At 37.6% G+C, this 20932-nt stretch overlaps 1 protein-coding gene across 4 annotated transcripts in view; it reads right to left on the reverse strand.

Annotated features, from left to right (window-relative positions):
- The window catches only part of MED15 (mediator complex subunit 15), a 93968-nt gene extending 73355 nt beyond the window's left edge, over nt 1-20613 (reverse strand). For all 4 annotated transcript variants that reach the window (XM_083123552.1, XM_083123551.1, XM_083123553.1 and 1 more), the window contains exons 1-2: nt 20490-20613; nt 12212-12299 (exon numbers count right to left, since the gene is read on the reverse strand). In XM_083123552.1, coding sequence (XP_082979678.1) covers nt 12212-12299; nt 20490-20551 — 150 coding nt within the window. In that variant the 5' untranslated portion in view covers nt 20552-20613. The remainder of the gene's footprint in view (nt 1-12211; nt 12300-20489) is intronic.
- Nucleotides 20614-20932: the final 319 nt, after the last annotated feature.

Raw genomic sequence — 20932 nt, forward strand, 5'->3', positions numbered from 1 at the left:
TTTAGGGGGCAAAACCCCCTCAAATGTCAAGATGAGGACAAATTGAAGTGAGGATCGGACCCCTGTGTCTTTCAGATTTCCATGAAACTTGGCAGGTGTATAGTGGGGCCCAATGGAAGAAATACGTGTTTTTTTGTTTCAGATAAAAAACGGTTTTAGGGGGCAAAACCCCCTCAAATGTCAAGATGAGGACAAATTGAAGTGAGGATCTGACCCCTGTGTCCCTCCCATTTCCATAAAACTTGGCAGGTGTATAGTGGGGCCCAATGGAAGAAATAAGTGTTTTTTTGTTTCAGCTAAAAAACGGTTTTAGGGGGCAAAACCCCCTCAAATGTCAAGATGAGGACAAATTGAAGTGAGGATCGGACCCCTGTGTCCCCCTCCGATTTCCATGATACTTGGTAGGTGTGTGTATAAACGGGCCCAAATGAAGAAATACATTTTTTTTTGTTTCGGCTAAAAAACGATTTTAGGGGGCAACCCCCCCTCAAATGTCAATATGAGGACAAATTTAAGTGGGCATTTGATTTGTGTGTCCCTCTCCGATTTCCATGAAACTTGGCAGGTGTATAGTGGGGCCCAAAGGAAGAAATACATGTTTTTTTTTTTTTGTTTCAGCTAAAAAATGGTTTTACAGGGCGAAACCCACTGAATTGTCAAGATGAGGACAAATTGAAGTGGGGATCTGACCCCTGTGTCCCCCTCAGATTTCCATGAAACTTGGCAGGTGTGTGTATAAACGGGCCCAAATGAAGAAATACGTGTTTTTTTGTTTCGGAAAAAAAATTGTTCTAGGGGGCAACCTCCTCTCAAATGTCAAGATGAGGACAAATTGAAGTGGGGATCTGACCCCTGAGTTCCCCTCCGATTTCCATGAAACGTGGCAGGTGTATAGAGGGGCCCGAAGGAAGAATTACGTGTTTTTTTGTTTCAGCTAAAAACTGTTTCAGGGGGCAAAATCCCCTCAAATGTCAAGATGAGGACAAATTGAAGTAAGGATCTGACCCCTGTGTTCCCCTCCGATTTTCATGAAACTTCGCAGGTGTATAGAGGGGCCCAAAGGAAGAAATACGTGTTTTTTGTTTCGGCTAAAATACTGTTTTAGGGGGCAAAACCCGCCTCAAATGTCAAGATTAGGACAAATTGCCGTGGGAATCATCTGACCCCTGTGTCCCCCTCCGATTCCCATGAAATTTGACAGGTGTAGAGAGAGGCCCTATGCCCCCTGTTTCTTCCTATGCACTATTTACGTGGTTTCGGGGACAGATCCCCACTTCAATTTCTCCTCATCTTGACATTTGAGGGGGGGGCTCTATACACCTGCCAAGTTTCATGGAAATCAGAGGGGGAGACTTAGACCTCCCTAGTAAGTAAGTGTATTAATTAATTACAAATCGCGCATGCGAGCACACACACTATATATATATATGTGTATGTATATTATATATATATGTATATTAGCAGGTAACAATATGTTATAAGCACATTCTTACTTTCCAAAGAAGCGCACGTGGGATGGCAAAACGGATCCGGATCCGATAGTACCTGATCCGGATCTGAAAGTTTTGGATCCGGATCCAAAAATTCTGGATCCGGATCCGAAAGTTCTGAATCCGGATCCGAAAGTTCTGGATCCGGATCCGAAAGTTCTGGATCCGGATCCGAATCTGAAAATTCCGGATCCGTGGATCCGGATCCAAAAGTTCTGGATCTGAAAGTTCTGGATCCGGATCCGAAAAATTTTAGGATCCGGATCCTAAGGATCCGGAACCAACCGGATCCGGATTTCAGATCCACCAGGATCCGGATCTGGCCACCCCTAGTCTGAATACATAACAATGCTGCGAGGTTGTGTGTTGTGTCACTATGCTACATGTGAGAGGTTGTGCCATTTTCTTCTCAAAATAGCATTCATTAAAAAAAAAAAAAAAAAAAAAAAAACTACTATTCCTAATCGGAGTACAAGATTAAACCAAACACTGCACGTTGTTTGTATTTATTCCAGCAATCAAAGAAATTACATTCATGAGAAAGGACATTGAATGCCCTTTGCAGTGCCCATGATTTGGGAAGAGCCCAAAGACCACAAACGAGATTGACCTTCTCCACCTTAACTGAGATTCTAGTGTAATAATTATAAAGGTGATATTAATTAGATTACAATATATCTCAATCAAATGGTGTAAAGAAAAAGTTCACATCCTTCTTAATCCTTGTTTCATGGGTGAAAGTAGAGGCTTTCGGAATTAGTTACTAGTTAAGGGAGAGGAGAATATCTGTTAACTCTTCCAAGACTATTGGAAGCAATGCTCCTCCATGTTGGAAACAAGATTCCTTCAATTCCAATTTCATATACATACTTCCCGTGAAGAAACTTAAATAATATCTACTTGAAGTAATAAAATATGGGGACTTCCAAAGACAGAATTATGGTAACCTAAAAATATTTGCAGTCTTAATAGGCATGCAACTATGGTATACAATACTTTGTTGTTTACTTGATGAGTGTAAAAGTTTTAAGACTGTTTGAGGAAAATTAATACAATACTATTTTGAGTCAGCTGCTGGCATGTTATGAAAACATGCCTCCAAAAATCAACTTCCTTCATGTCCATTTTGAATTCTAAAAGTGTTCTTCCCTGTTATCCAATATATATATAGCCCCAATCCCACCACTGACTCACTGACATAAATGTTCTCCATGAAGGAAGCCCCGGAGCCGAAAAACGCCCGATTACGACCCCCCATGAAATCGTCCCGAAAGGCCGAGAAAATTAAGAAATCGCTCACTTTGCCCTTCCTTAAGGGTGAAAATGCCCTTTTTTCACGTCCTTAGCAACCGTTGCCACGGGCATTTCTTTCGCACACATTGTTTCCTTCAATTCTTAATTGTCGAGATACATTATATTTCTCACAGATCAATAGCACACAGATGAATGAACTCATGGTTTTGAAAAGGTGCCTGAAACAAGTGTGACATCTACATAATAAGGAGTTTCAGCCCAGATGCAATTACGTATATACTTGTATACTCAATGCGAAAATACGTATCTACGTCGTGCTTGTTTTATCAAAATATTTAGATGCATAATAACAAACAATTATTAACAGCTTGCCATGCTTGTTGTTGTCCATGGAAACGGACGTTGCTAGGGAACTTAAAGAAAGTTTATTTTCACCCCGAAAACTACTGAAAGTGAATTATGCTAGACTTTTCGAATTTCAAAATATGAGCGTCAGAATTTATTAAAGAGGAGAGGTAGGAATTTGAGGTGAATGATGGAAAACAATTATTTTTCAATTACATTAAAAATGTCAACAGAAGTAAATGTTGCTCTTCCAATTTAGTGTCGCTATTGAATTCATATGTATAAAACATCTAGTTAACTATTTCGAAACGGATATTACTTACTCAATTTATTATTAAGAAACTACACAATAATATTTTGAATATTTGTACAATATTAGAGCCCGTACACACGTAACGTTACGTTCCAAACTTTTCAAATAAGCGAACCACGTCAGCGAGCGTACGAGACGTGGCCAAAGGCCACGTCGAATGTGCGCGAGTCTTGAATTATATACATGCAAAATGTATGTAGCTGGCGAAACTGTGTGAAAAGATTCAGGTGAAAACTACTTAATATTGAAGCTATATGTGTTTGTTATTATCTAGTCAACATTAAATGACATAAACATGTCTTTTTACACATGTTAATAAAAAATGAACTTGATACTTCAAAATAAATACTGATTTTACCTGCATCTATGAATTATTGTCCTAACAATTTTTACAATATATTTTTATGTACTGGTATTTAAAATCATGTTTTGATATTATTATTATGAGCCCACTATTTCTGAAACTAGAGCCAAGTATTTTCTTTTATGTTCATATTTCTTCTACTCAAATAAATGTAAAGACTCAAATTGAAGGTATTTACAAACTTTCGATAAAAATTTGTTGAATTTGAGACCAGAACAATGCTTTGGCATGCTAGTGCGTGCAAGTGAACATGAAACTACTCACCCAGCTCTGTTGCATGTATCTTAGGCTACAGGAATGAACAGATTCCTTTTGTATTGCATCCCTTTCTAAGCGGTGCAATTTCTTACAAAAAACTGACATTACTTGGCCTTCAGGCTGACTGTCATGCAGCAAGCTGAAGAACATCAACTGGGAGAATGTGGAAATAGATAATATTGATTAAAAATCACTGACCTTTGCACTTCCTGTGCCAAATAAATCAAATGGCTGCTAAGGTCACTGCTAAAGTTGCCAAAAAATATGTCTGCGATTTTATCTCATAAATCTATTATGCAACTGGCTATTTTGACATGATGCTTTATAATGAATTGTGACGTTCTAAGGTGCCTATCTGTTAAAATCAAATTATACCTTGAAAAAAGTATTTCAGAATCTGCGTTAGTCACTGCTATCTAAATAGTTTGCATACACAAGCTTGCATTTCAGTCTTAAAAGCTCCTACAACATCTACCTTTCAATTTCTCAGTTGATTTTCAAGAGATCTATGAACGTTACATAGCAAAATAGTCATTTTCATAATTATTTTGGAAAAGGAATATGAGCCAGCATATCTTTTATGCTAACATGCTTTTACTTGTTGAAAGAGCCCAGCCTGGGTCGAACAAATTTGAAATAGATGACAAGTTTAGCTTCCTTACTTAGAAGAAATTTGTTTACGTTAAAAGTTGCTTTTGTGCACAGACCTTAAACTGTGTAGTTTCTTCAGAAGGAATTTCTGGGGAGAGAGAATCTACCAAAGGAATTATAATGATATTCAACCATTAAAGTGAATTTGGTCTTCATCATTTCCAGCCACCCCATAACTTTATGAGATACTGTTTATTTCGTCGGTAGAGGATGTAAAACGAAATGTCACCTAGTCAAATGAAAAAAAAAAAAACACCTTTCAGAATGAAAAACTCACTATAAAACAAAAATTTGCTGATAATTCAAATTGTGTTCATAATTCACACTTATGATCCAATTTTGCGATTGTCATAATTGTTTCATCATTAAATTATTTGTCAAAACCCTCCAAGTAAAATCAAATGTTTATCAATCATGTCATGATTATTGTCATCTCCATAAATACCTGGCCCTGCCACTGAATAAAGGTAATTTCAATATTTCACAACTTAAAATGCTTAACATGAGTATCTTAACTTCCATAATAATAAGAACAAAAGGAAGTACACACAGAGGAACCATGATTTTGCATTCCTGCACCTACGAGGAGGTACCCAAAAAAAACCAGAATCATAATGTTGCGTGGATTACCGATGTAGTTATGGCTTGTGCTGCTAGGTGTCATTAGTATGGGATATCTTGCATCAATCTGCAAGTTGGCATTATTCTGTGCTGAGCGGTTCGTTCGGAGTGTTGCGGCAAGAGTCTGGCGATTTTTGAGTGATTGTTGAGATGGCGCACCACAAGGAGCAAAGGACCTGTGTTAAATTGTGTTTCTTGTTGGGAAAAACGGCTGCTGAGACCGTTGTTATGCTTCGCCAAGCTTTTAATGAAGCTGCTTTGGGAAAGACACAAGTCTATGAGTGGTTTTCCAGGTTCAAAGATGGCGACATGTCAACTGAAGACTTGCCACGACCTGGCCATCCTTCGACAGGCAGAAATGAAGAAAACATTGGAAAAGTTTGAGATGCCATTAATGAAGATCGTCGAAAGACCATCAAGCAAATTTCTGAAGAAGTGGAGTTGTCCTGGAGTACCTGCCAGCGCATTTTAACTGACGATTTGAAGATGAGACGGGTGTCTGCTAAATTTGTTCCTTGCTTGCTGTCAGAGGAGCAGAGAAAGAATCGAGTGAATGTTTGTCGCAACTTGAAGGCTGAACTGCACAAGGACCCAAATTTTCTCAAACGAATTGTGACTGGGGATGAGTCCTGGTGCTATGGGTACGATCCTGAATCAAAACAAGCATCCAGCCAGTGGAAGACTCCAAATTCACCACGTCCCAAGAAAGCACGTCAAGTTCAATTAAATGTGAAAACAATGTTGATTTGTTTCTTTGATGTGAATGGGATTGTCCACAGGGAATTTGTTCCCCAAGGACAAACAGTGAACCAGCAATTTTACCTGAATGTCTTGAGAAGATTGCGTGAAAGTGTGCGACGGAAGCATCCAGAACAGTGGATAAGTGGAATGTGGTTACTGCACCATGACAATGCACCAGTCCACACGGCCATGTCATGTGACAGTTCTTGACAAAGAACAACATTGTGCTTGTGCCCCATCCCCCATACTAACCCGATTTAGCACCCTGTGACTTTTTTTTGTTCCTGGGGATGAAGAGGAATGTGAAAGGTAAGTGATTCCATGACTTCAATGAGGTCAAAGACATTACGGACAAAACCTTGAAGAGAATTGCGCCAGAGGAGTTTCGAAACCTTGAAGAGTATTGCGCCAGAGGAGTTTCGAAACTGTATTCAACAGTGGGAAAAACATTGGGACAATTGCATTAAAGCACATGGGCAATACTTTGAAGGTGACTAGAGTAGACATGTTTACGTGAATGTACCTACAACATGTACATGTACGGTCAAAATGAAACAAGGTGACAAAACTCCGTTCTTTTTTTTGGGTACCTCCTCGTATGTATGTTTAAATTTACCACTCTCAGTAAATCAGTGTTAAATAGTCTTTCTAACCTCAATTTTACAATTTACAGAATTTGCCTTACACCTGTATGCAGTGGCGTGCGGTGACATTTTCCGTTGGTGAAGCAGATCCCGAAAAATTAAGAAAACCAAGAATTCATTGCTTCTACATGGTACGTTATAATGAAAACATTAGCACTCTACCTGATACTGTTTCCGATACTGTTTCCATAACATCTGTAAGGGAAAGATGAATGTCCTGGCGAAGTTGTTCATTTTTTCGAATTTCAGTTGGTGTGTTGTCATCAAACATATTTAATGCAACAGACGATCGTGGATGATTGAAACAATTTTCAAGATTTTCACACATTGCAATATTCACAAATCCACTTTGGCATCACATAGTTCTTTCCGTAGTAAATACTAAACAATGCCAACACTAAAGTTTTTGAAGCAAACAAATAGAAATTCACCCACCTGAAAAACCATAACTTTTCACCTTGCAAAGTGCTTGAAAAAGTGTGACTGCGGCCAGCAAGTTTTACCAACTCTATTTTGCAGAAGTGTCCATCTTAATAGACCAAACGCTCGGAAACATTTATCTTCACATAGAATATGTCACCTGTATGTCAGCAATCATATTTTTGTGTTTCTCCTGTGTTTTGAAAATTTATAGTTTATTTATGAATATAAATTTTAACTAGCTTGGTGGATATGCTACATCGCTGACAGTATACAGTACACTTGGACACTTAATTGTGCAGTTCGCAACACTGACGGCATCAAGAGACTGAAGCGATGGCACTATCGGCTTTCTTCCAGCCCTTACGGGTTGGAAAACAAATTTTGTCTCCACACAACGTTCCCTCCCATTGGATCCCTCAAGGTCGCCGGGGGATTTTTCGGGCTTCTGGTGGCATTGCCAGGGTGATACTATGCAAATGTTTTGTCAACACGCTGCGAGAAGGTGTTGATGGCCCCATATCGGTAAAGGACGAACCTTGGAGGCTTGCAGGTTGCTATTCTGTTGAGGCAACCCGGAAGAAATAATGAGAAACCAAAAGTAAAAGAATTAATTTGTAACAGTTATGCTGTGTGCCACCACTGCTGGCCTTGCTGTACCGGAGTGCACACGCATGCCTGTATGTTCCCTCAGCCCACATTGTATGGTAACATAGTTCGCTGCAAAATGCAAGTATGTCAAACAACAATTATGAAAATTGCACAGAATTTTTTTTAAAATGAAATTCCCTTCCTTCAAAGAAGCGGGACAGTCAAGGGAACAGGTATGTAGGCCAGTATGTGCTGTTTACATGAAGTGATGCGTGGCATCGGTTTTCTATGTTGCACTTTGACAAAATATTTTTTCTCAAGCCAAACTGGTGCATTGCTAGATTGCTCCACAATAAAACAACACTCAGATGTCCACATTATCTCTTCCCAGACACTAATTTTACATCCCCAAAGATGCATACCTTTGACACAATATAAGAAAATAAGGTTGTTATGATGATGATGATGAAGAAGGGGAGTAAATAAACCTTCATTGTTTTTAGCGATGAATAACAGAGGAAAGGAGATGAAGACTCTTTAACGTTTCTTTTACACAAGCACCTAGCCCGAAATTTGTTAAATCTCCTTAACTCTTTTATCCATGGCGACTTAGGTGTGGAATTCTACCTCATGCAGCACCGACAATTTAATAATTATTAAAGAAAAACTGTTGTAAATATATGATGGCAGTGCTTTGATGTCTGATGCATGGTTCTTTAAAAAAAGGGGGGAAAGTACCTTCCTTCACATATCTCTCCGCCTGGGCACAAATATCTCTCCATTAGATTCGCCTTTCTTTTCCTCACAGATGATTTCTGTTTGGTCCCGAAACTAGATCTTAGTAGAGCAGTTAGAGATGCTCTTTTAAATGGAATCTTCCATAATGCCATCACAGGTATGGGTTAACTGGATGGAAATAATTTGGCAGAACAACAAGAAAAGAAACCTGACAACGTCTTGCTGAGTATTTACCAGAAAGATAACACACAAATCTTACAACAATGAGTACAGGCAAAATTATATTGCAAGAAATTTTTTTTACTGATAATCAAAATTGCTTTTATTTAGATATTTTCTCTTCTTTTTAAAAATAAAAAGGTTACAACAATGGGATTTAAGAAAAACTCATAAAGAAAAACTTCCACAATGTCAACAATCACTTTCTACCATGGGAAAGAATAAACAAGCTTTACGGATTTTTACAAATATCAAATATCTTTCTCCTCAAACTCAAACGATAAAAGATTTGAATGTATGCATGGCTGGTAATCCAATGGTCCGTCGGTTTGATGCTTGTTATGTGTAAAGACGACAAAGGACTAGAACCCCAATTACAATTTTGGAAAACATGAGAGAAAACTACATGAAGAAAAAGAAAAAAAATCCTTATTATTTGAAAAACCTTGCAAAAATCTAGTATGTGAAATACTAGACTGACTCAAGTCTAAAGAGGCCATAACTACGCCACTGCAACACTAATGGTTACGTTCACGTTTTAAGTCCCTGTGCGGAGTTCTGCAAAATCCAAAAAGCAATGTAAGCATCATTGCACAGAAAGATTTACAAATACAAGAGAGAGAGAATAAGTCACATATTTGAAAATAAACAGAAGAACAAACTTCCGCAACTGCAACATTGATGGCTAAACAATGCTCGGACTCAAAATGTCCTACAGAGCACAGGCACGTTGTGCGGATAATAATTAGCTTAAAATGAGAAAATAAAAAGAACCCCTAAAAGTATAAGGCTACTTCTGCCACTGCAACACCAATCACTAACGAATGCTCGCACTCAATCCTCAAATACGAGATTATCGAAGTCCTACAAAGCACAGCCACATTGCGCACAAAGAAACAAACATCTTAAAGAAATATGGAATAAATAACATGGCAAAATAATTTAAAAGGCTTAAAAAAAGGAAAACTACTAATAGCACATAACATGGTTCTCCCTTGCAACACCAATGACCAACAGTTTGGGCCCAACCTCATTTCGAGGCTAATCGAGATCTCAGAGAGCAGAGAACGATGTGCACCCTATTAAATCTAACAACAAACTACCTTTGATTCCACTACAGTACCGTATATATACGAGTGCTCAGGCTAGATTAGTTACGTTAGCCACTCGAAAATTCCCAAGGACTCACATAGCTTGCCAATGCTAATTATCACAAATGGTATCCGAACATATACAAAAAAGGTTAAATATTCTAAAGAATGAGGGGATCTGAACCAGTTGTTTATGCAATTAATTGCTGGGGTGATGTAAACTACTCATCATTCATCCTCTTGATGAGACCACTCGTCATTTGCATGACGAGTTAACGCTTGGCTATGCGAAAGGTACAAAATCACACTAAGGAACTTAACTACAGAAAAGACAATGGTCACTCGTTGGATTTTCTGAACCGTTGAACCTGAATCATGGCTGGGTGTAGGATAATTACCTGTCTATCTGAAGTCTTTAGCTGAATCAAATAAGCGAAGTCCTCTGTAAGCTTCTCCACTATGCTGACCAAAGCGTCCTTCCACTTCTGACCTACTGCCTTGCTGACCACCTCGTCTCTCCCAACTCAATCCCAAAAGTCAGTCCCCTCTCAGCTTGTCTCACCTCTATATTACTAGGCCATCGAGCTCTTCCTCTATGCCGAATCGTGTTATTTAATTGCTACCATGCAAAACCGCTGACTCTATAACCAGAAGTATTACCTGTTTCCTGAATGCTCAGGAGGTCTGCATGGCACAACACAATGCATTGTAAACATGCCTCAGAGGCTTGAGACAACTGAGAAAACAAGTGAATGCCCTGGTCAACATGAAGCGTTCAGAGAGACTTAAATAAAATAAACATATAATCTTAGGGATTGATACATATTCAATGAGGTCCATAATGGTAAATACAAAATAGGCAGACTGGTTGACAGGGACATCTCACGTTTCCCATTTCTTTGTTTTTTAACTGGGTCCCTTAAAAAGCACAAATCAGTGTTGCAGAATATATAGAATTACAAATCAATCAAATTTGATGTTGAGCTGAATTATTTTTCAGCGAAAGGTATATCAGCTTGCCCAAATCCCGAAGCGAAAGAGTTAATATTCTAATGACAAAGTTTTAAGCTAACTTTTTTTTTAAACAAATTGAACACTCAGCAGCTACTTTCTTCTTGTTGTTACCTGCAGGAGTTTATCCAAAATGTTCCATCTGGGGGGTAACTTCATATTTAAGTGGAGTGTAAGGGTAAATTAGAGCCAAAATAACCGGGCCTTTATGAAGAAAGTGTTGAGGAAATTTGGGATTTGTGTTAGGGAGCGTTAGAGTACATGTATAAATCACTAGTCATGTGTATTCAGGGTGTCTACAATTTTGTAACAGAATTCCCAGGTTTTCCAGACCAAGAACCAAAATTTTCCAGACTAAAATCATTATAGTAATTCATGTATTCAAACACGTGTGTAAGAAGGTCACTATATTTTAGCTAACAACACACTCAGAATCGCACTTAACCCAGTTTGAATATTCATTTTGCATGTAAAGTGATAACAAGAAGGGAAACTGAATAGAAATTGACTGTTCGAAAGGGATATCAGGGGTGAGCTTTTATGTAATACTTGGCACGTATTGAATATGGTAAACAAAGATTTTTTTAATAAAAATCATAACAATTATAGCAAACTTATTTAGTAATAGTATCTGTATGAATCCTAATATCTACCAAAAATAACCCAAAATTTGTGAAACAAAGAGGGAAATTCCAACAGACAGGCACTTACTCTACTAGATTTCTACTTGAAAATAGTTCAAAACATGAACTTTTCCTAGAGTATTTAATATATAATTACTTCTGTAACTATCGGTAATACTCAGTACAGCAAACTGAAGAATAGTTTCTCCACAACAAATTTAAAATGTCTTGTCCTTTCTTTCATTGTTCAAAAACCTACTTTTAGTGCACTACTACAAAAATGTTGACTTTTCCAGAAACACAGTAAATGGCCCTCACATTTCCAGGATTTCTAGACTGGTATTACCTATTTAACATTTGATTTGATTGTAATTCATGATGGTTCTACTGCAAAGGTTAAAAAAGTGTAATTGTGAATGATTTTGCATTTCACTACATAGTTCAATACAATTGTATTTTGTGTTGTATGTTTACAGTGCATGATCACTTTCTGGGAGTGTAACAGACGATATGTCACTGGTCTACTTCGAACAAGCTTGGTTTCAAATTACAAAACATGTGGTTGTTGTAGTCAAAGGAAGCAAAAATGAAGCAAGTCGTTGGTAAATTCCATAGTATATTTGCATAGACGTTTACTAAAGGTTGACTGATATTTGATGTAGTTGCTAAAGTATGCATGTGTTTTTCATGTTTTCTTCATTTTCAACATCACACACCCTAAATTCATTCCACACTCCCTGAGCACCCCTAGATGATTAATCCTGGCACTGCCACAGGCAACTACACAATATAAAAATTCCATGCAAAGAAATAAAAACTGATTACTAAAGCATTCACCTTTGACTTGGCCTTCTGAAATACATGATTTTCCATCTCCATGCTGTTTTTAGCATTGGACATCCCAGACTGTCGGATAGCCTCATCACTGAAAGAAAAAGTCAGATTATGTAAACTTTTATGACTGTACACCAAGATTTCAATATAATTTCTAATGGTCTATAATATCATGTGCTGTAACTAATATATAATCTTGATATATAACACAGAAACTGAAACAAAATGTTCCCATTTTATAAACTTCTTTGCATAATCCTGGACGTACGTAACTTTCAGACCAAAGTGATATTCAAGTGGATCAGATTTACATCAAAGTAACAAGTGACATGGGCCCCTGCAGTCTGTAAAAAAAGGCACTGACTGTGCATGAGCGACCCACCAACAGACCAATTTGACGTGGCACACATTATTGAGAAACGGTACACAAGTGAAAAGCAACACATGCAGCTTATTACATCACTTCAGTGTGAAAGGTTGTATTTATATGTCAAGGTTCATTTCCAAATGGCACATGTTGTTTGACGGTTCAGTCTAAGAGCAGACTTAATAAATCATTAGACGATCAAAGCCATTTGATGGGAATTAGCCATCTTAGATCAAGATAGAAGTTGAAATTTGAAAAAAAAGTTCATTAATGCTTTCACCACAGGGAACGTATATCAACGTTTTCCTCTATGGTGCACAACACTGGTAACATAGATATACGTTCTTTGTCTTTGAGTGCTTTTGGAAGCGTGTACGTGTTTCTATGTCGTTTGTCGAATGTTTTCATGCAAATGTTTGATATTTCAGTTCATACCTTGCCCTCCTGAGGGCAGCACAAATCCTGTTTCCTTGTTCTTTCTCTGCTAGCCCATGAGGCATGTGTGCTGTTCATTTTTTCATTTGGCACAATGGCTGACAAAGTTGCTCCAGGATGTTTCCAGCAAATACTCTCCCAGGAAGATATTCAGCAATGTCTGAAGGAGGTTGTGAATTATTATGGTCTGAACTGACGAGAATGTAGAAAGTGATATCATCCAATGTATATTTAGAAAAAAAAATATAGATAATGAACAAATTCGTTTTAGATTTTGAATACTCTGTGATGGCAACTCTGACACTTGAAGGAAATTACACATAGTGTTTGTAAGTTATATTGTAATGTGTAGGAGTGTGTATTCAGGTACAGTAAAACCTCAACCAAAAATCTTGAGGTGTAGTACGCACTGACAAAGAAAGGCTAGTTCCGAGTTGCCAAGCGTCCGACCACCCACTCTCCCCCCACTTAAACAGAGCAGGGAGGAGGACATGCTTCCCTAGTTCGTTTGACTATTTTTTTTCCAAGGGTGGTAAAATACAGTCCAGTCCATCAATACCAGTGCCAGTAACATCTCAAACAATGGACAATTTGATCAAATCTCGATGTTTTCGGCTTTCATTACGGCTACTAATTATAGTCATTATTATCCACAATTAGTTGTTGTGCAAATTACTCACCGATTTCAATTCAAAAAGTATTCTAAAATACAAAAAAAATTGTACTTACAATTCGTGAGTATCTGGTTTTCCAATGAACGACGTTTCGAGAACAGCTGTTCCCTTCTTCAGGTTCTTAAGTTACATAGGCTACCCAAAATACACCATAGCCACGTCAATACTTTTCTCCCAAAATTCCAGGAACAAGGATACATGTTTGGATTAATATAGGAAAAATTGGAATCCATGCTAACACACTTTAAAATATCAGGACTTAAGATGACCGGACCCCTCTCCAATTTTCTTCATATTTGGCATAGTCACTAATTGAGGCTTCCTAATCACGAATCTAAAAGTTGTTGGAAACGTCAAGAAATTGCAAAATAAGCTAAAATAAGGCGTTAATTTTCGGAATGGAACCATCGATTTTCACGAAATGTTTTGTTTCACAAGGAAATATATTCCTGATACTACCATGACACCAAATTTTAACTATGTTTGCCTAACCTAACCACACGTCAATGATTCATGGGGCTAGCGCCAATGGTTCGTGGGGCTAGCACCAATGGTTCGCAAATATTTTGCAATTTCTAAACGTTTCCGACAAATTTTAACTTCAGAATCGTCATTATAGCAGGCCTCAATTAGTAAGTATGTCAAATATGAAGAAAATCTGAGAGGGGTCCGGTCATCTTAATCATACCAAAACTTCCAAGGTCTTTGTTGAATTTTAGGTATATAGGAATCCCATATTTCCAAGGGATTTCTGCGAAAGTAGAGAAACTAGTAAGAGGATATGGAATAAAAGCTCAGACTTTATTAAACACTATACAGGATACAAGATGGAAAAGAGGGGGAAAGAAGGGGGTTTATGGTATAAAATGTGAATGTAATAAAGAATACATATGTCCAAACCAGGAGAAGTATGGACATATGGTGGAGTGAGCATGTCAAAGATACAAGGGAGGGAGTTCCTAGGACAGGGCTCTCGGAGCATATCATTGAGGAAGGACATGAAATTAGAAAATGGGAGGAAATTCGCGAAGAAAGTAAACTAATTAGGAGGAACATATATGAGGCTTCCTATATTTGTAACGGCAGGGAAAATAAATTAAACAGGGATGAAGGAAACGTCGATGAAATGTGGATAGGGATGTTCAAGAAATGGGAAAAGCGGGAGTATAAGAAGATAAGGTGTCCGTATCACCCCAGATGTATTACGCGAGGCTCAAAACCCCCCCTGACTTTGAGCTCTATATGACGTACGTAGTGGAAGTAAGCGAGGAGAAAGCAGCGAGCGAACAACTTCCTGCATTCGTTGAGGAGGCATCTTGTAGCCAGTACGAGGGAGTAAAATAGGAGGTCGTGTCTTATAATTTTATCTTTTTAAGTAGGAGGGGTTCTTTTAGCCTAAGATGGTTTAATACCATGTTTTTAACAACGAAGACCTTAGAAGTTTTAAAGGGTTTTAGTATGGATTCCAATCTTTCCTATATTAATCTCCAACCCTGTATCCTTGTTCCTGGAATTTTGGGAAAAAAGTATTGACGTGGCTATGGTGTATTTTGGATAGCATACGTAACTTAAGAACCTGAAGAAGGGAACAGTTGTTCTCAAAACGTCGTTCATTGGAAAACCAGATACTCACAAATCGTTAGTATATAAATTGATTGATTGATTGATTTAGTTTATTTTACTTTGCGTTTTGTGCCTCTTGGCTAATTTGCGAAGATGGGGATGAGTGATGAAATGATGAAATTGATGAATGGACATTCACAAACAACCAAGCCCGACCGGGATTCGAACCCGGGACCCTTGGCATCGCAGCGCGATGAGCTAACCACTCGGCCACAGGGTTGGGCCGTTAGTACATAAAGTTTTTGTATTTTAGAATACTTTTTGAATATTAGCCATTATTATTATACATATTCAAATGAAAGATTGATTATATAAAGTTCGCTTTATGCCCAGAAAGGCTAATCAGGGTTGAACCTACAGCTTCAAACCACATTGTGCCTCCACTGGGTAAGAAATTCTGCACCCCTTGATTTCAGAGCGACAACGTTATCACTACATGCTGGAGGAGGCCGAGTTCTAACTAACTAACTCCCTAGCCTTCTTAAACCTGAAGGTTCATGGCTGCAGCAACACAGGCCTTCCATCTTTCCCTATCTTGAGCAAGTTCTATATACTCTTTTCCATCCCTACAGATTTCCCTTAGGTCCATCTCAATGTTGTCCCTCCATCTTCGTCTTGGCCTTCCTACAGGTCTCTTACCATCAGGTTTCCCAACAAGAATCCTGTAAACTCCTCTTTCCTCTCCCATTCGTGCCACATGGCCTACCCACCTAAGTCTTCTTCATTTAATTATTCTAATAAAATCTGGACATGAATACAAATTATGTAGTTCTAAATTATGTAACCTTCTCCACTCACCTGTTTCCTCATCCCTTTTAGGTCCAAAGATTTTCCTAAGGATCTTATTTTCAAATACTCTCAATTTATGTTCCTCTTTCAATGTAAGGGACCAAGTTTCGCATCCATATAATATTACAGGCAAAATTACGGTTTTGTATATTTTAACTTTTAGTTTCTTAGATATTAAATGAGAAGACAAAAGTTTATGAAGAGAGAAGTAACATGCATTTCCTGAATTAAGCCTACTTTTTATTTCCTCTTTAATATAATTTTCATTTGTTAATATTACTCCTAAGTATTTGAATTTGGAAACTGGTTCAACCGAGTTGTTATCAATAATTAGATTTTGATTATTACCTAACACTTGGTTTCGGCCTGTAAGCATATATTTAGTTTTGTCTTTGTTAACTTACAAACCTATCTCTTTAGCAGTTTTGAAAAATATTTTAGCATTATTCTTAATTGTAATCACATCATCCCCTAGTAAGTCTACATCATCTGCATATGCTAACAACTGAGTCACACCATTTAATTTTAGTCCTTCTTTAGTTTCTTTTACCTTCCTAACAGCATATTCTAAGGCAAAATTAAAGAGCAATGGAGATAATGCATCTCATTGCTTTAATCCATCATGAATTGTAAATTTGTCAGACATATTAATACCTACACGAATTTTACTTTCTGTTTCACTGGTGCATATTTTTATCATACTAACAAGCTTCTTAGGTATTCCAAACTCTACTAATATATTATACAATTTATCTCTTTTGACCGAATCATATGCTTTTTTGAAATCAATGAATAGCTGATGGACATTTTGATTATATTTCCACTTTTTTTCAAGTGTCTGTCTGATGTGAAAAATTTGATCTGTAGTTGATCTGTTACGTTTAAATCCACATTGATAATCACCTATAATTTCATTAGCATATGGGGTTAGTCTTGTTAAAAGAATGTTAGACAATATTTTGTATGTTGTTGAGAGTAGAGAAATTCCACGGTAATTATTGCAGTTCATTTTATCACCTTTTTTAAACACAGGAACAATTATGGATTCTTTCCACTGTTGAGGGATTTCTTCTTTATTCCATATTAAACAAATTAATTTATGAATTTGACATATTAATGAATTTCCACCATATTTAATTAACTCAGCTGGTATTAAATCAATGCCAGGTGCTTTGTTATTCTTTAGCCTTTTAATAGCATCTTTACTTCAGTCAAGTTAGGTTCTGGAAGTAAAGGTTCTGCTGTGTGGACTTCAATGAGTTCAATGAGAGATATTCCAAAATAGAAAACTTTGATTTCTCAGTGGTTTGATTGATTGATTTGCTTTATTTTACTTCACGTTTTGTGCCACTTTTCGCTAATTTGCGAAGATTGGGATGAGTGATCATGTGATGAAATTGATGGACACTCACAAACATCCATGCTCAGGCCAGGATTCAATCCCGGGACCCCTCATGTCTTAGCGTGATATGCTAACCACTCCGCCATGTTGGCCAGCTGGTTTCTCAGTGGATTCTGGTTTCTCAGTGGGTTAACACTTGCTGCTGTGAAGAGTACAGAGTACAGAATATAAATTGTAAATTAGGTCCCTAATTCGATATGCATTGGAGATGAACTACATGCTGGTTCATATATTATATTATACTGATTGATTGATTAGGTGTTTTAAAGTCCACTTTATGCACAGTAAGGCTAATCGGGACTGGACCTACAGTTTAAAGTGGGATCCAAACCACTATGTGCCTCCATTATATTTTATATGTAATACTATATATAATATCAATAACAATTTCTGCTTTGCTCTAAATGCTACCTTCCACAGCCCTTTGTGGTAAAGTCGTTAATACACTGTGCTACGATGCCAGAGTTTCTGGGTTCAGATACCAGCCTGAGTGCTCCTCAGGCAGGTTTTTTCTCCTTCAAATGAGAAAAATTACTTTCTCCCCCCACCTGCATTTTCTTGCCTCTTCCTTCCTTTTCATCTTCTCAATGAGAAAACCCGAAAGGTGCCAAAAGGAAGAAGTCTGGTTTGCAACACACACACTAGGTGTGCTTTCACATAGTTAACAACATTACTAACTGCATGCATGACGCATGCCATATACAAGGAGGGCTCTCTAGAGTTCTACTGTACCTGCCTCACAGGTGGTAGGGCCCAAGAGAGGCTGCCATCACTCTGCAGCACTGTTTGAGATGAGATGGGCCCCACTCAATACGCCGAAGAACTTTTGTTGTCATTGTCATTTGCCTCTGCACTTCAATCCCTGAAGATGGGAGTGTTGTTAGCTCTCGAAAGCTAAGAAGCTTATCCGGAAATCACCTGGCTGATTGCCTGTGAAACCTACTCATTATTCACCGCCAAGAATTATTTCAATAAAGGTTATAAGCTATTTAAAGATTTGCAAAACATACTATTACTACTTATTTGGGAAACAACATTTTAGCAGTGTATAACCAGAATATACATCTCCTAATTGTAAATATTTTCGTTGCATAACCTGGCTTTAAAAAGAAAAAAACATTCTATGGCTTTTGCCACTCCCCTCTCCTACTCCTCGCTAAAGGCCTGTCTTCACCCCTCCCCCAACATGCAGCTGGGCGATGCAGTGACCATAGCTAGAGGAGGGCTGGCTGCTGACACCCGAGAAGCACGAGAAGATGTGGCAATGTTTCGACTGTCAACGAAAACGTGTTGAGATTTCCGCAGGAAGAGGGGTGAGGTAAGGTCGCGAAGATGTGTCGAACAGAATACATGAAAGTTATACATGTTATGTACAAAAATACAGTTTGTGTGCTTGTTTTCCATTAGGTAACAGTATGGTATAGTGAAAACACATTTCACTCGTTTATTTCCTAATTATTTACATTTGTACTTACCTGATATGTATAGCGGAACATTTTTGAACGTGGGATTATGCTTTTTTCACTGAAACAAGCGTAATTTTTCACATTACAAGTATTTATTGTTCTTTGCTAATTCGCTTTCGTTACACACAACATGGCGAGCAAATCTTGGCTCATGTCGTCTATCGTCAGCTGTTATGCAGTGTTTCCAAACTTATTAACCGAAAAATACTGCACAAACTATTCACAGAAGGTTTTTAAGCGAAAATTGATCGACAAACCATTCACAGAAGGTTAGGTTAGGCAAACAAAGAAAATTAAAAACTCAATATGCTGACCAAGGCAGAAATTCATATCATGGAAACAAGGCTTAATGGTGTTATAAAGAAAATTAAATTGGATAAAAAAACGCTCACATGTCATCTTGTAAAACTACTATGTGGTTGCTACGCTAACACTTATTAACCGATAAATGCCGCACAAACTATTCACAGAAGGTTTTTAAGCGAAAATTGATCCACAAACCAATCATGGAAGGTTAGGTTAGGTTCAGTTAGGTTAGGCAAACAGAAAATTAAATTGGAAAAAAAAACTGCTCACACGTCATCTTGTAAAACTACCACATGGTTGCTACACTAACAGGGGGTTACATAATCGAACGTACGGAACATTTGATTCAGTAGTCGACTGTAATGGTGGCAAGAGCTATCGTGCATTGGAGATACATTAATGTCGAAAAATACATGATTTACCGTCCGAATAAGTTGAACGAAGGGAGACAACACTTCCACGAGCTTCCAAAAGTCTACAGAAACCCAGTGTCATAAGTAGTTTCTCCTGTAAATTTGAAGAAATGTGTTTTCACTATACCATACTGTTACCTTCCATTATTAGCTAATGTCAATGTGAAATTCAACGTGTTGAAAAAATATTTCAAAATAGTTTGTTCCAAACAAAAATACTTTAGCACAGACCCATTCTTGAATAATTTATGAGGATAATCACATCTTTGATACTATTACTACCACCACTAGTAATAATAATAATGTCATTATTGGTACGTTTATCCTGGTACTTGCCCTCCCGACAAAAATTCGTGGTTGCGCCTCTGGTTGTGTTGATCACATGAATATGACCTAGACAGCGAATGTGTGGAGCCTTCCCTCCACATCCCCTTTGTGTCCCCATGGTAGCGTGCAAAAAAGAGGGAACAGTCATTTAAACTGACGAGTTACCGCAAGGACTTATGGCACGTAAGATATCTTGTCTGTCAACTAGTTCAAAATTAGCTTAAATTAAAAGGGCTTGATGAGTAATGCTTTTGTCAAGTTACACATGCACCAAAAAGGATCACAGAACACGTTATAAACGATGTCATGTGTCAGAATCCCATTTTAGTTATTGAAAAGTTCAACAAGTGAAGTACCGACTAGCAGAGGAAGCAACATAGAAAACGGTAAAAAATACAACTTAAACTAGTGTTTAAAATATACCGTACGTTTCACACAAAATTGCTAATTACAATTTTAATGTACGTAATATTCCTTACATTTTGGCAATCACACTATTTCGAAATGCCGCAGTTCGCCAAGAACTATCTTCCGCTGCCATCTTGCTTCATAAAATTTCCACTTCAACAAACTGACAAAGTGACAACGCAACGCGCAACGCGATGCGCCTGAAGTGAAGGTATTTTGAAAATTTTTGTTTATTACTTTCCAGAAAATTTAACTTTTTCATTTTAGAAAATTTTCTTTCGTTTTCAAATGCAGTATATATATGTTGGTTCTTCACTCATCAAATGTTTGTGCCAAGCAATAAATATTTCTTGTCCTGTTTTTAATTTATGATTGAAGTTGTAGTAAGAATAGATTGTAAATCACTTGTAATCCGCCTGCCAGTTGAATCCGTGCAATCAGAGTAAATACAAACATAGAAAAGTTAGGTAATAGAAGTGGAAGCTACATTTAAACCTCGCTGCGCTTTGAAATT

Source organism: Lepisma saccharinum, chromosome 6 (assembly GCF_977018435.1).
Source record: "Lepisma saccharinum chromosome 6, izLepSacc3.1, whole genome shotgun sequence".
NCBI lineage: Eukaryota > Metazoa > Arthropoda > Insecta > Zygentoma > Lepismatidae > Lepisma > Lepisma saccharinum.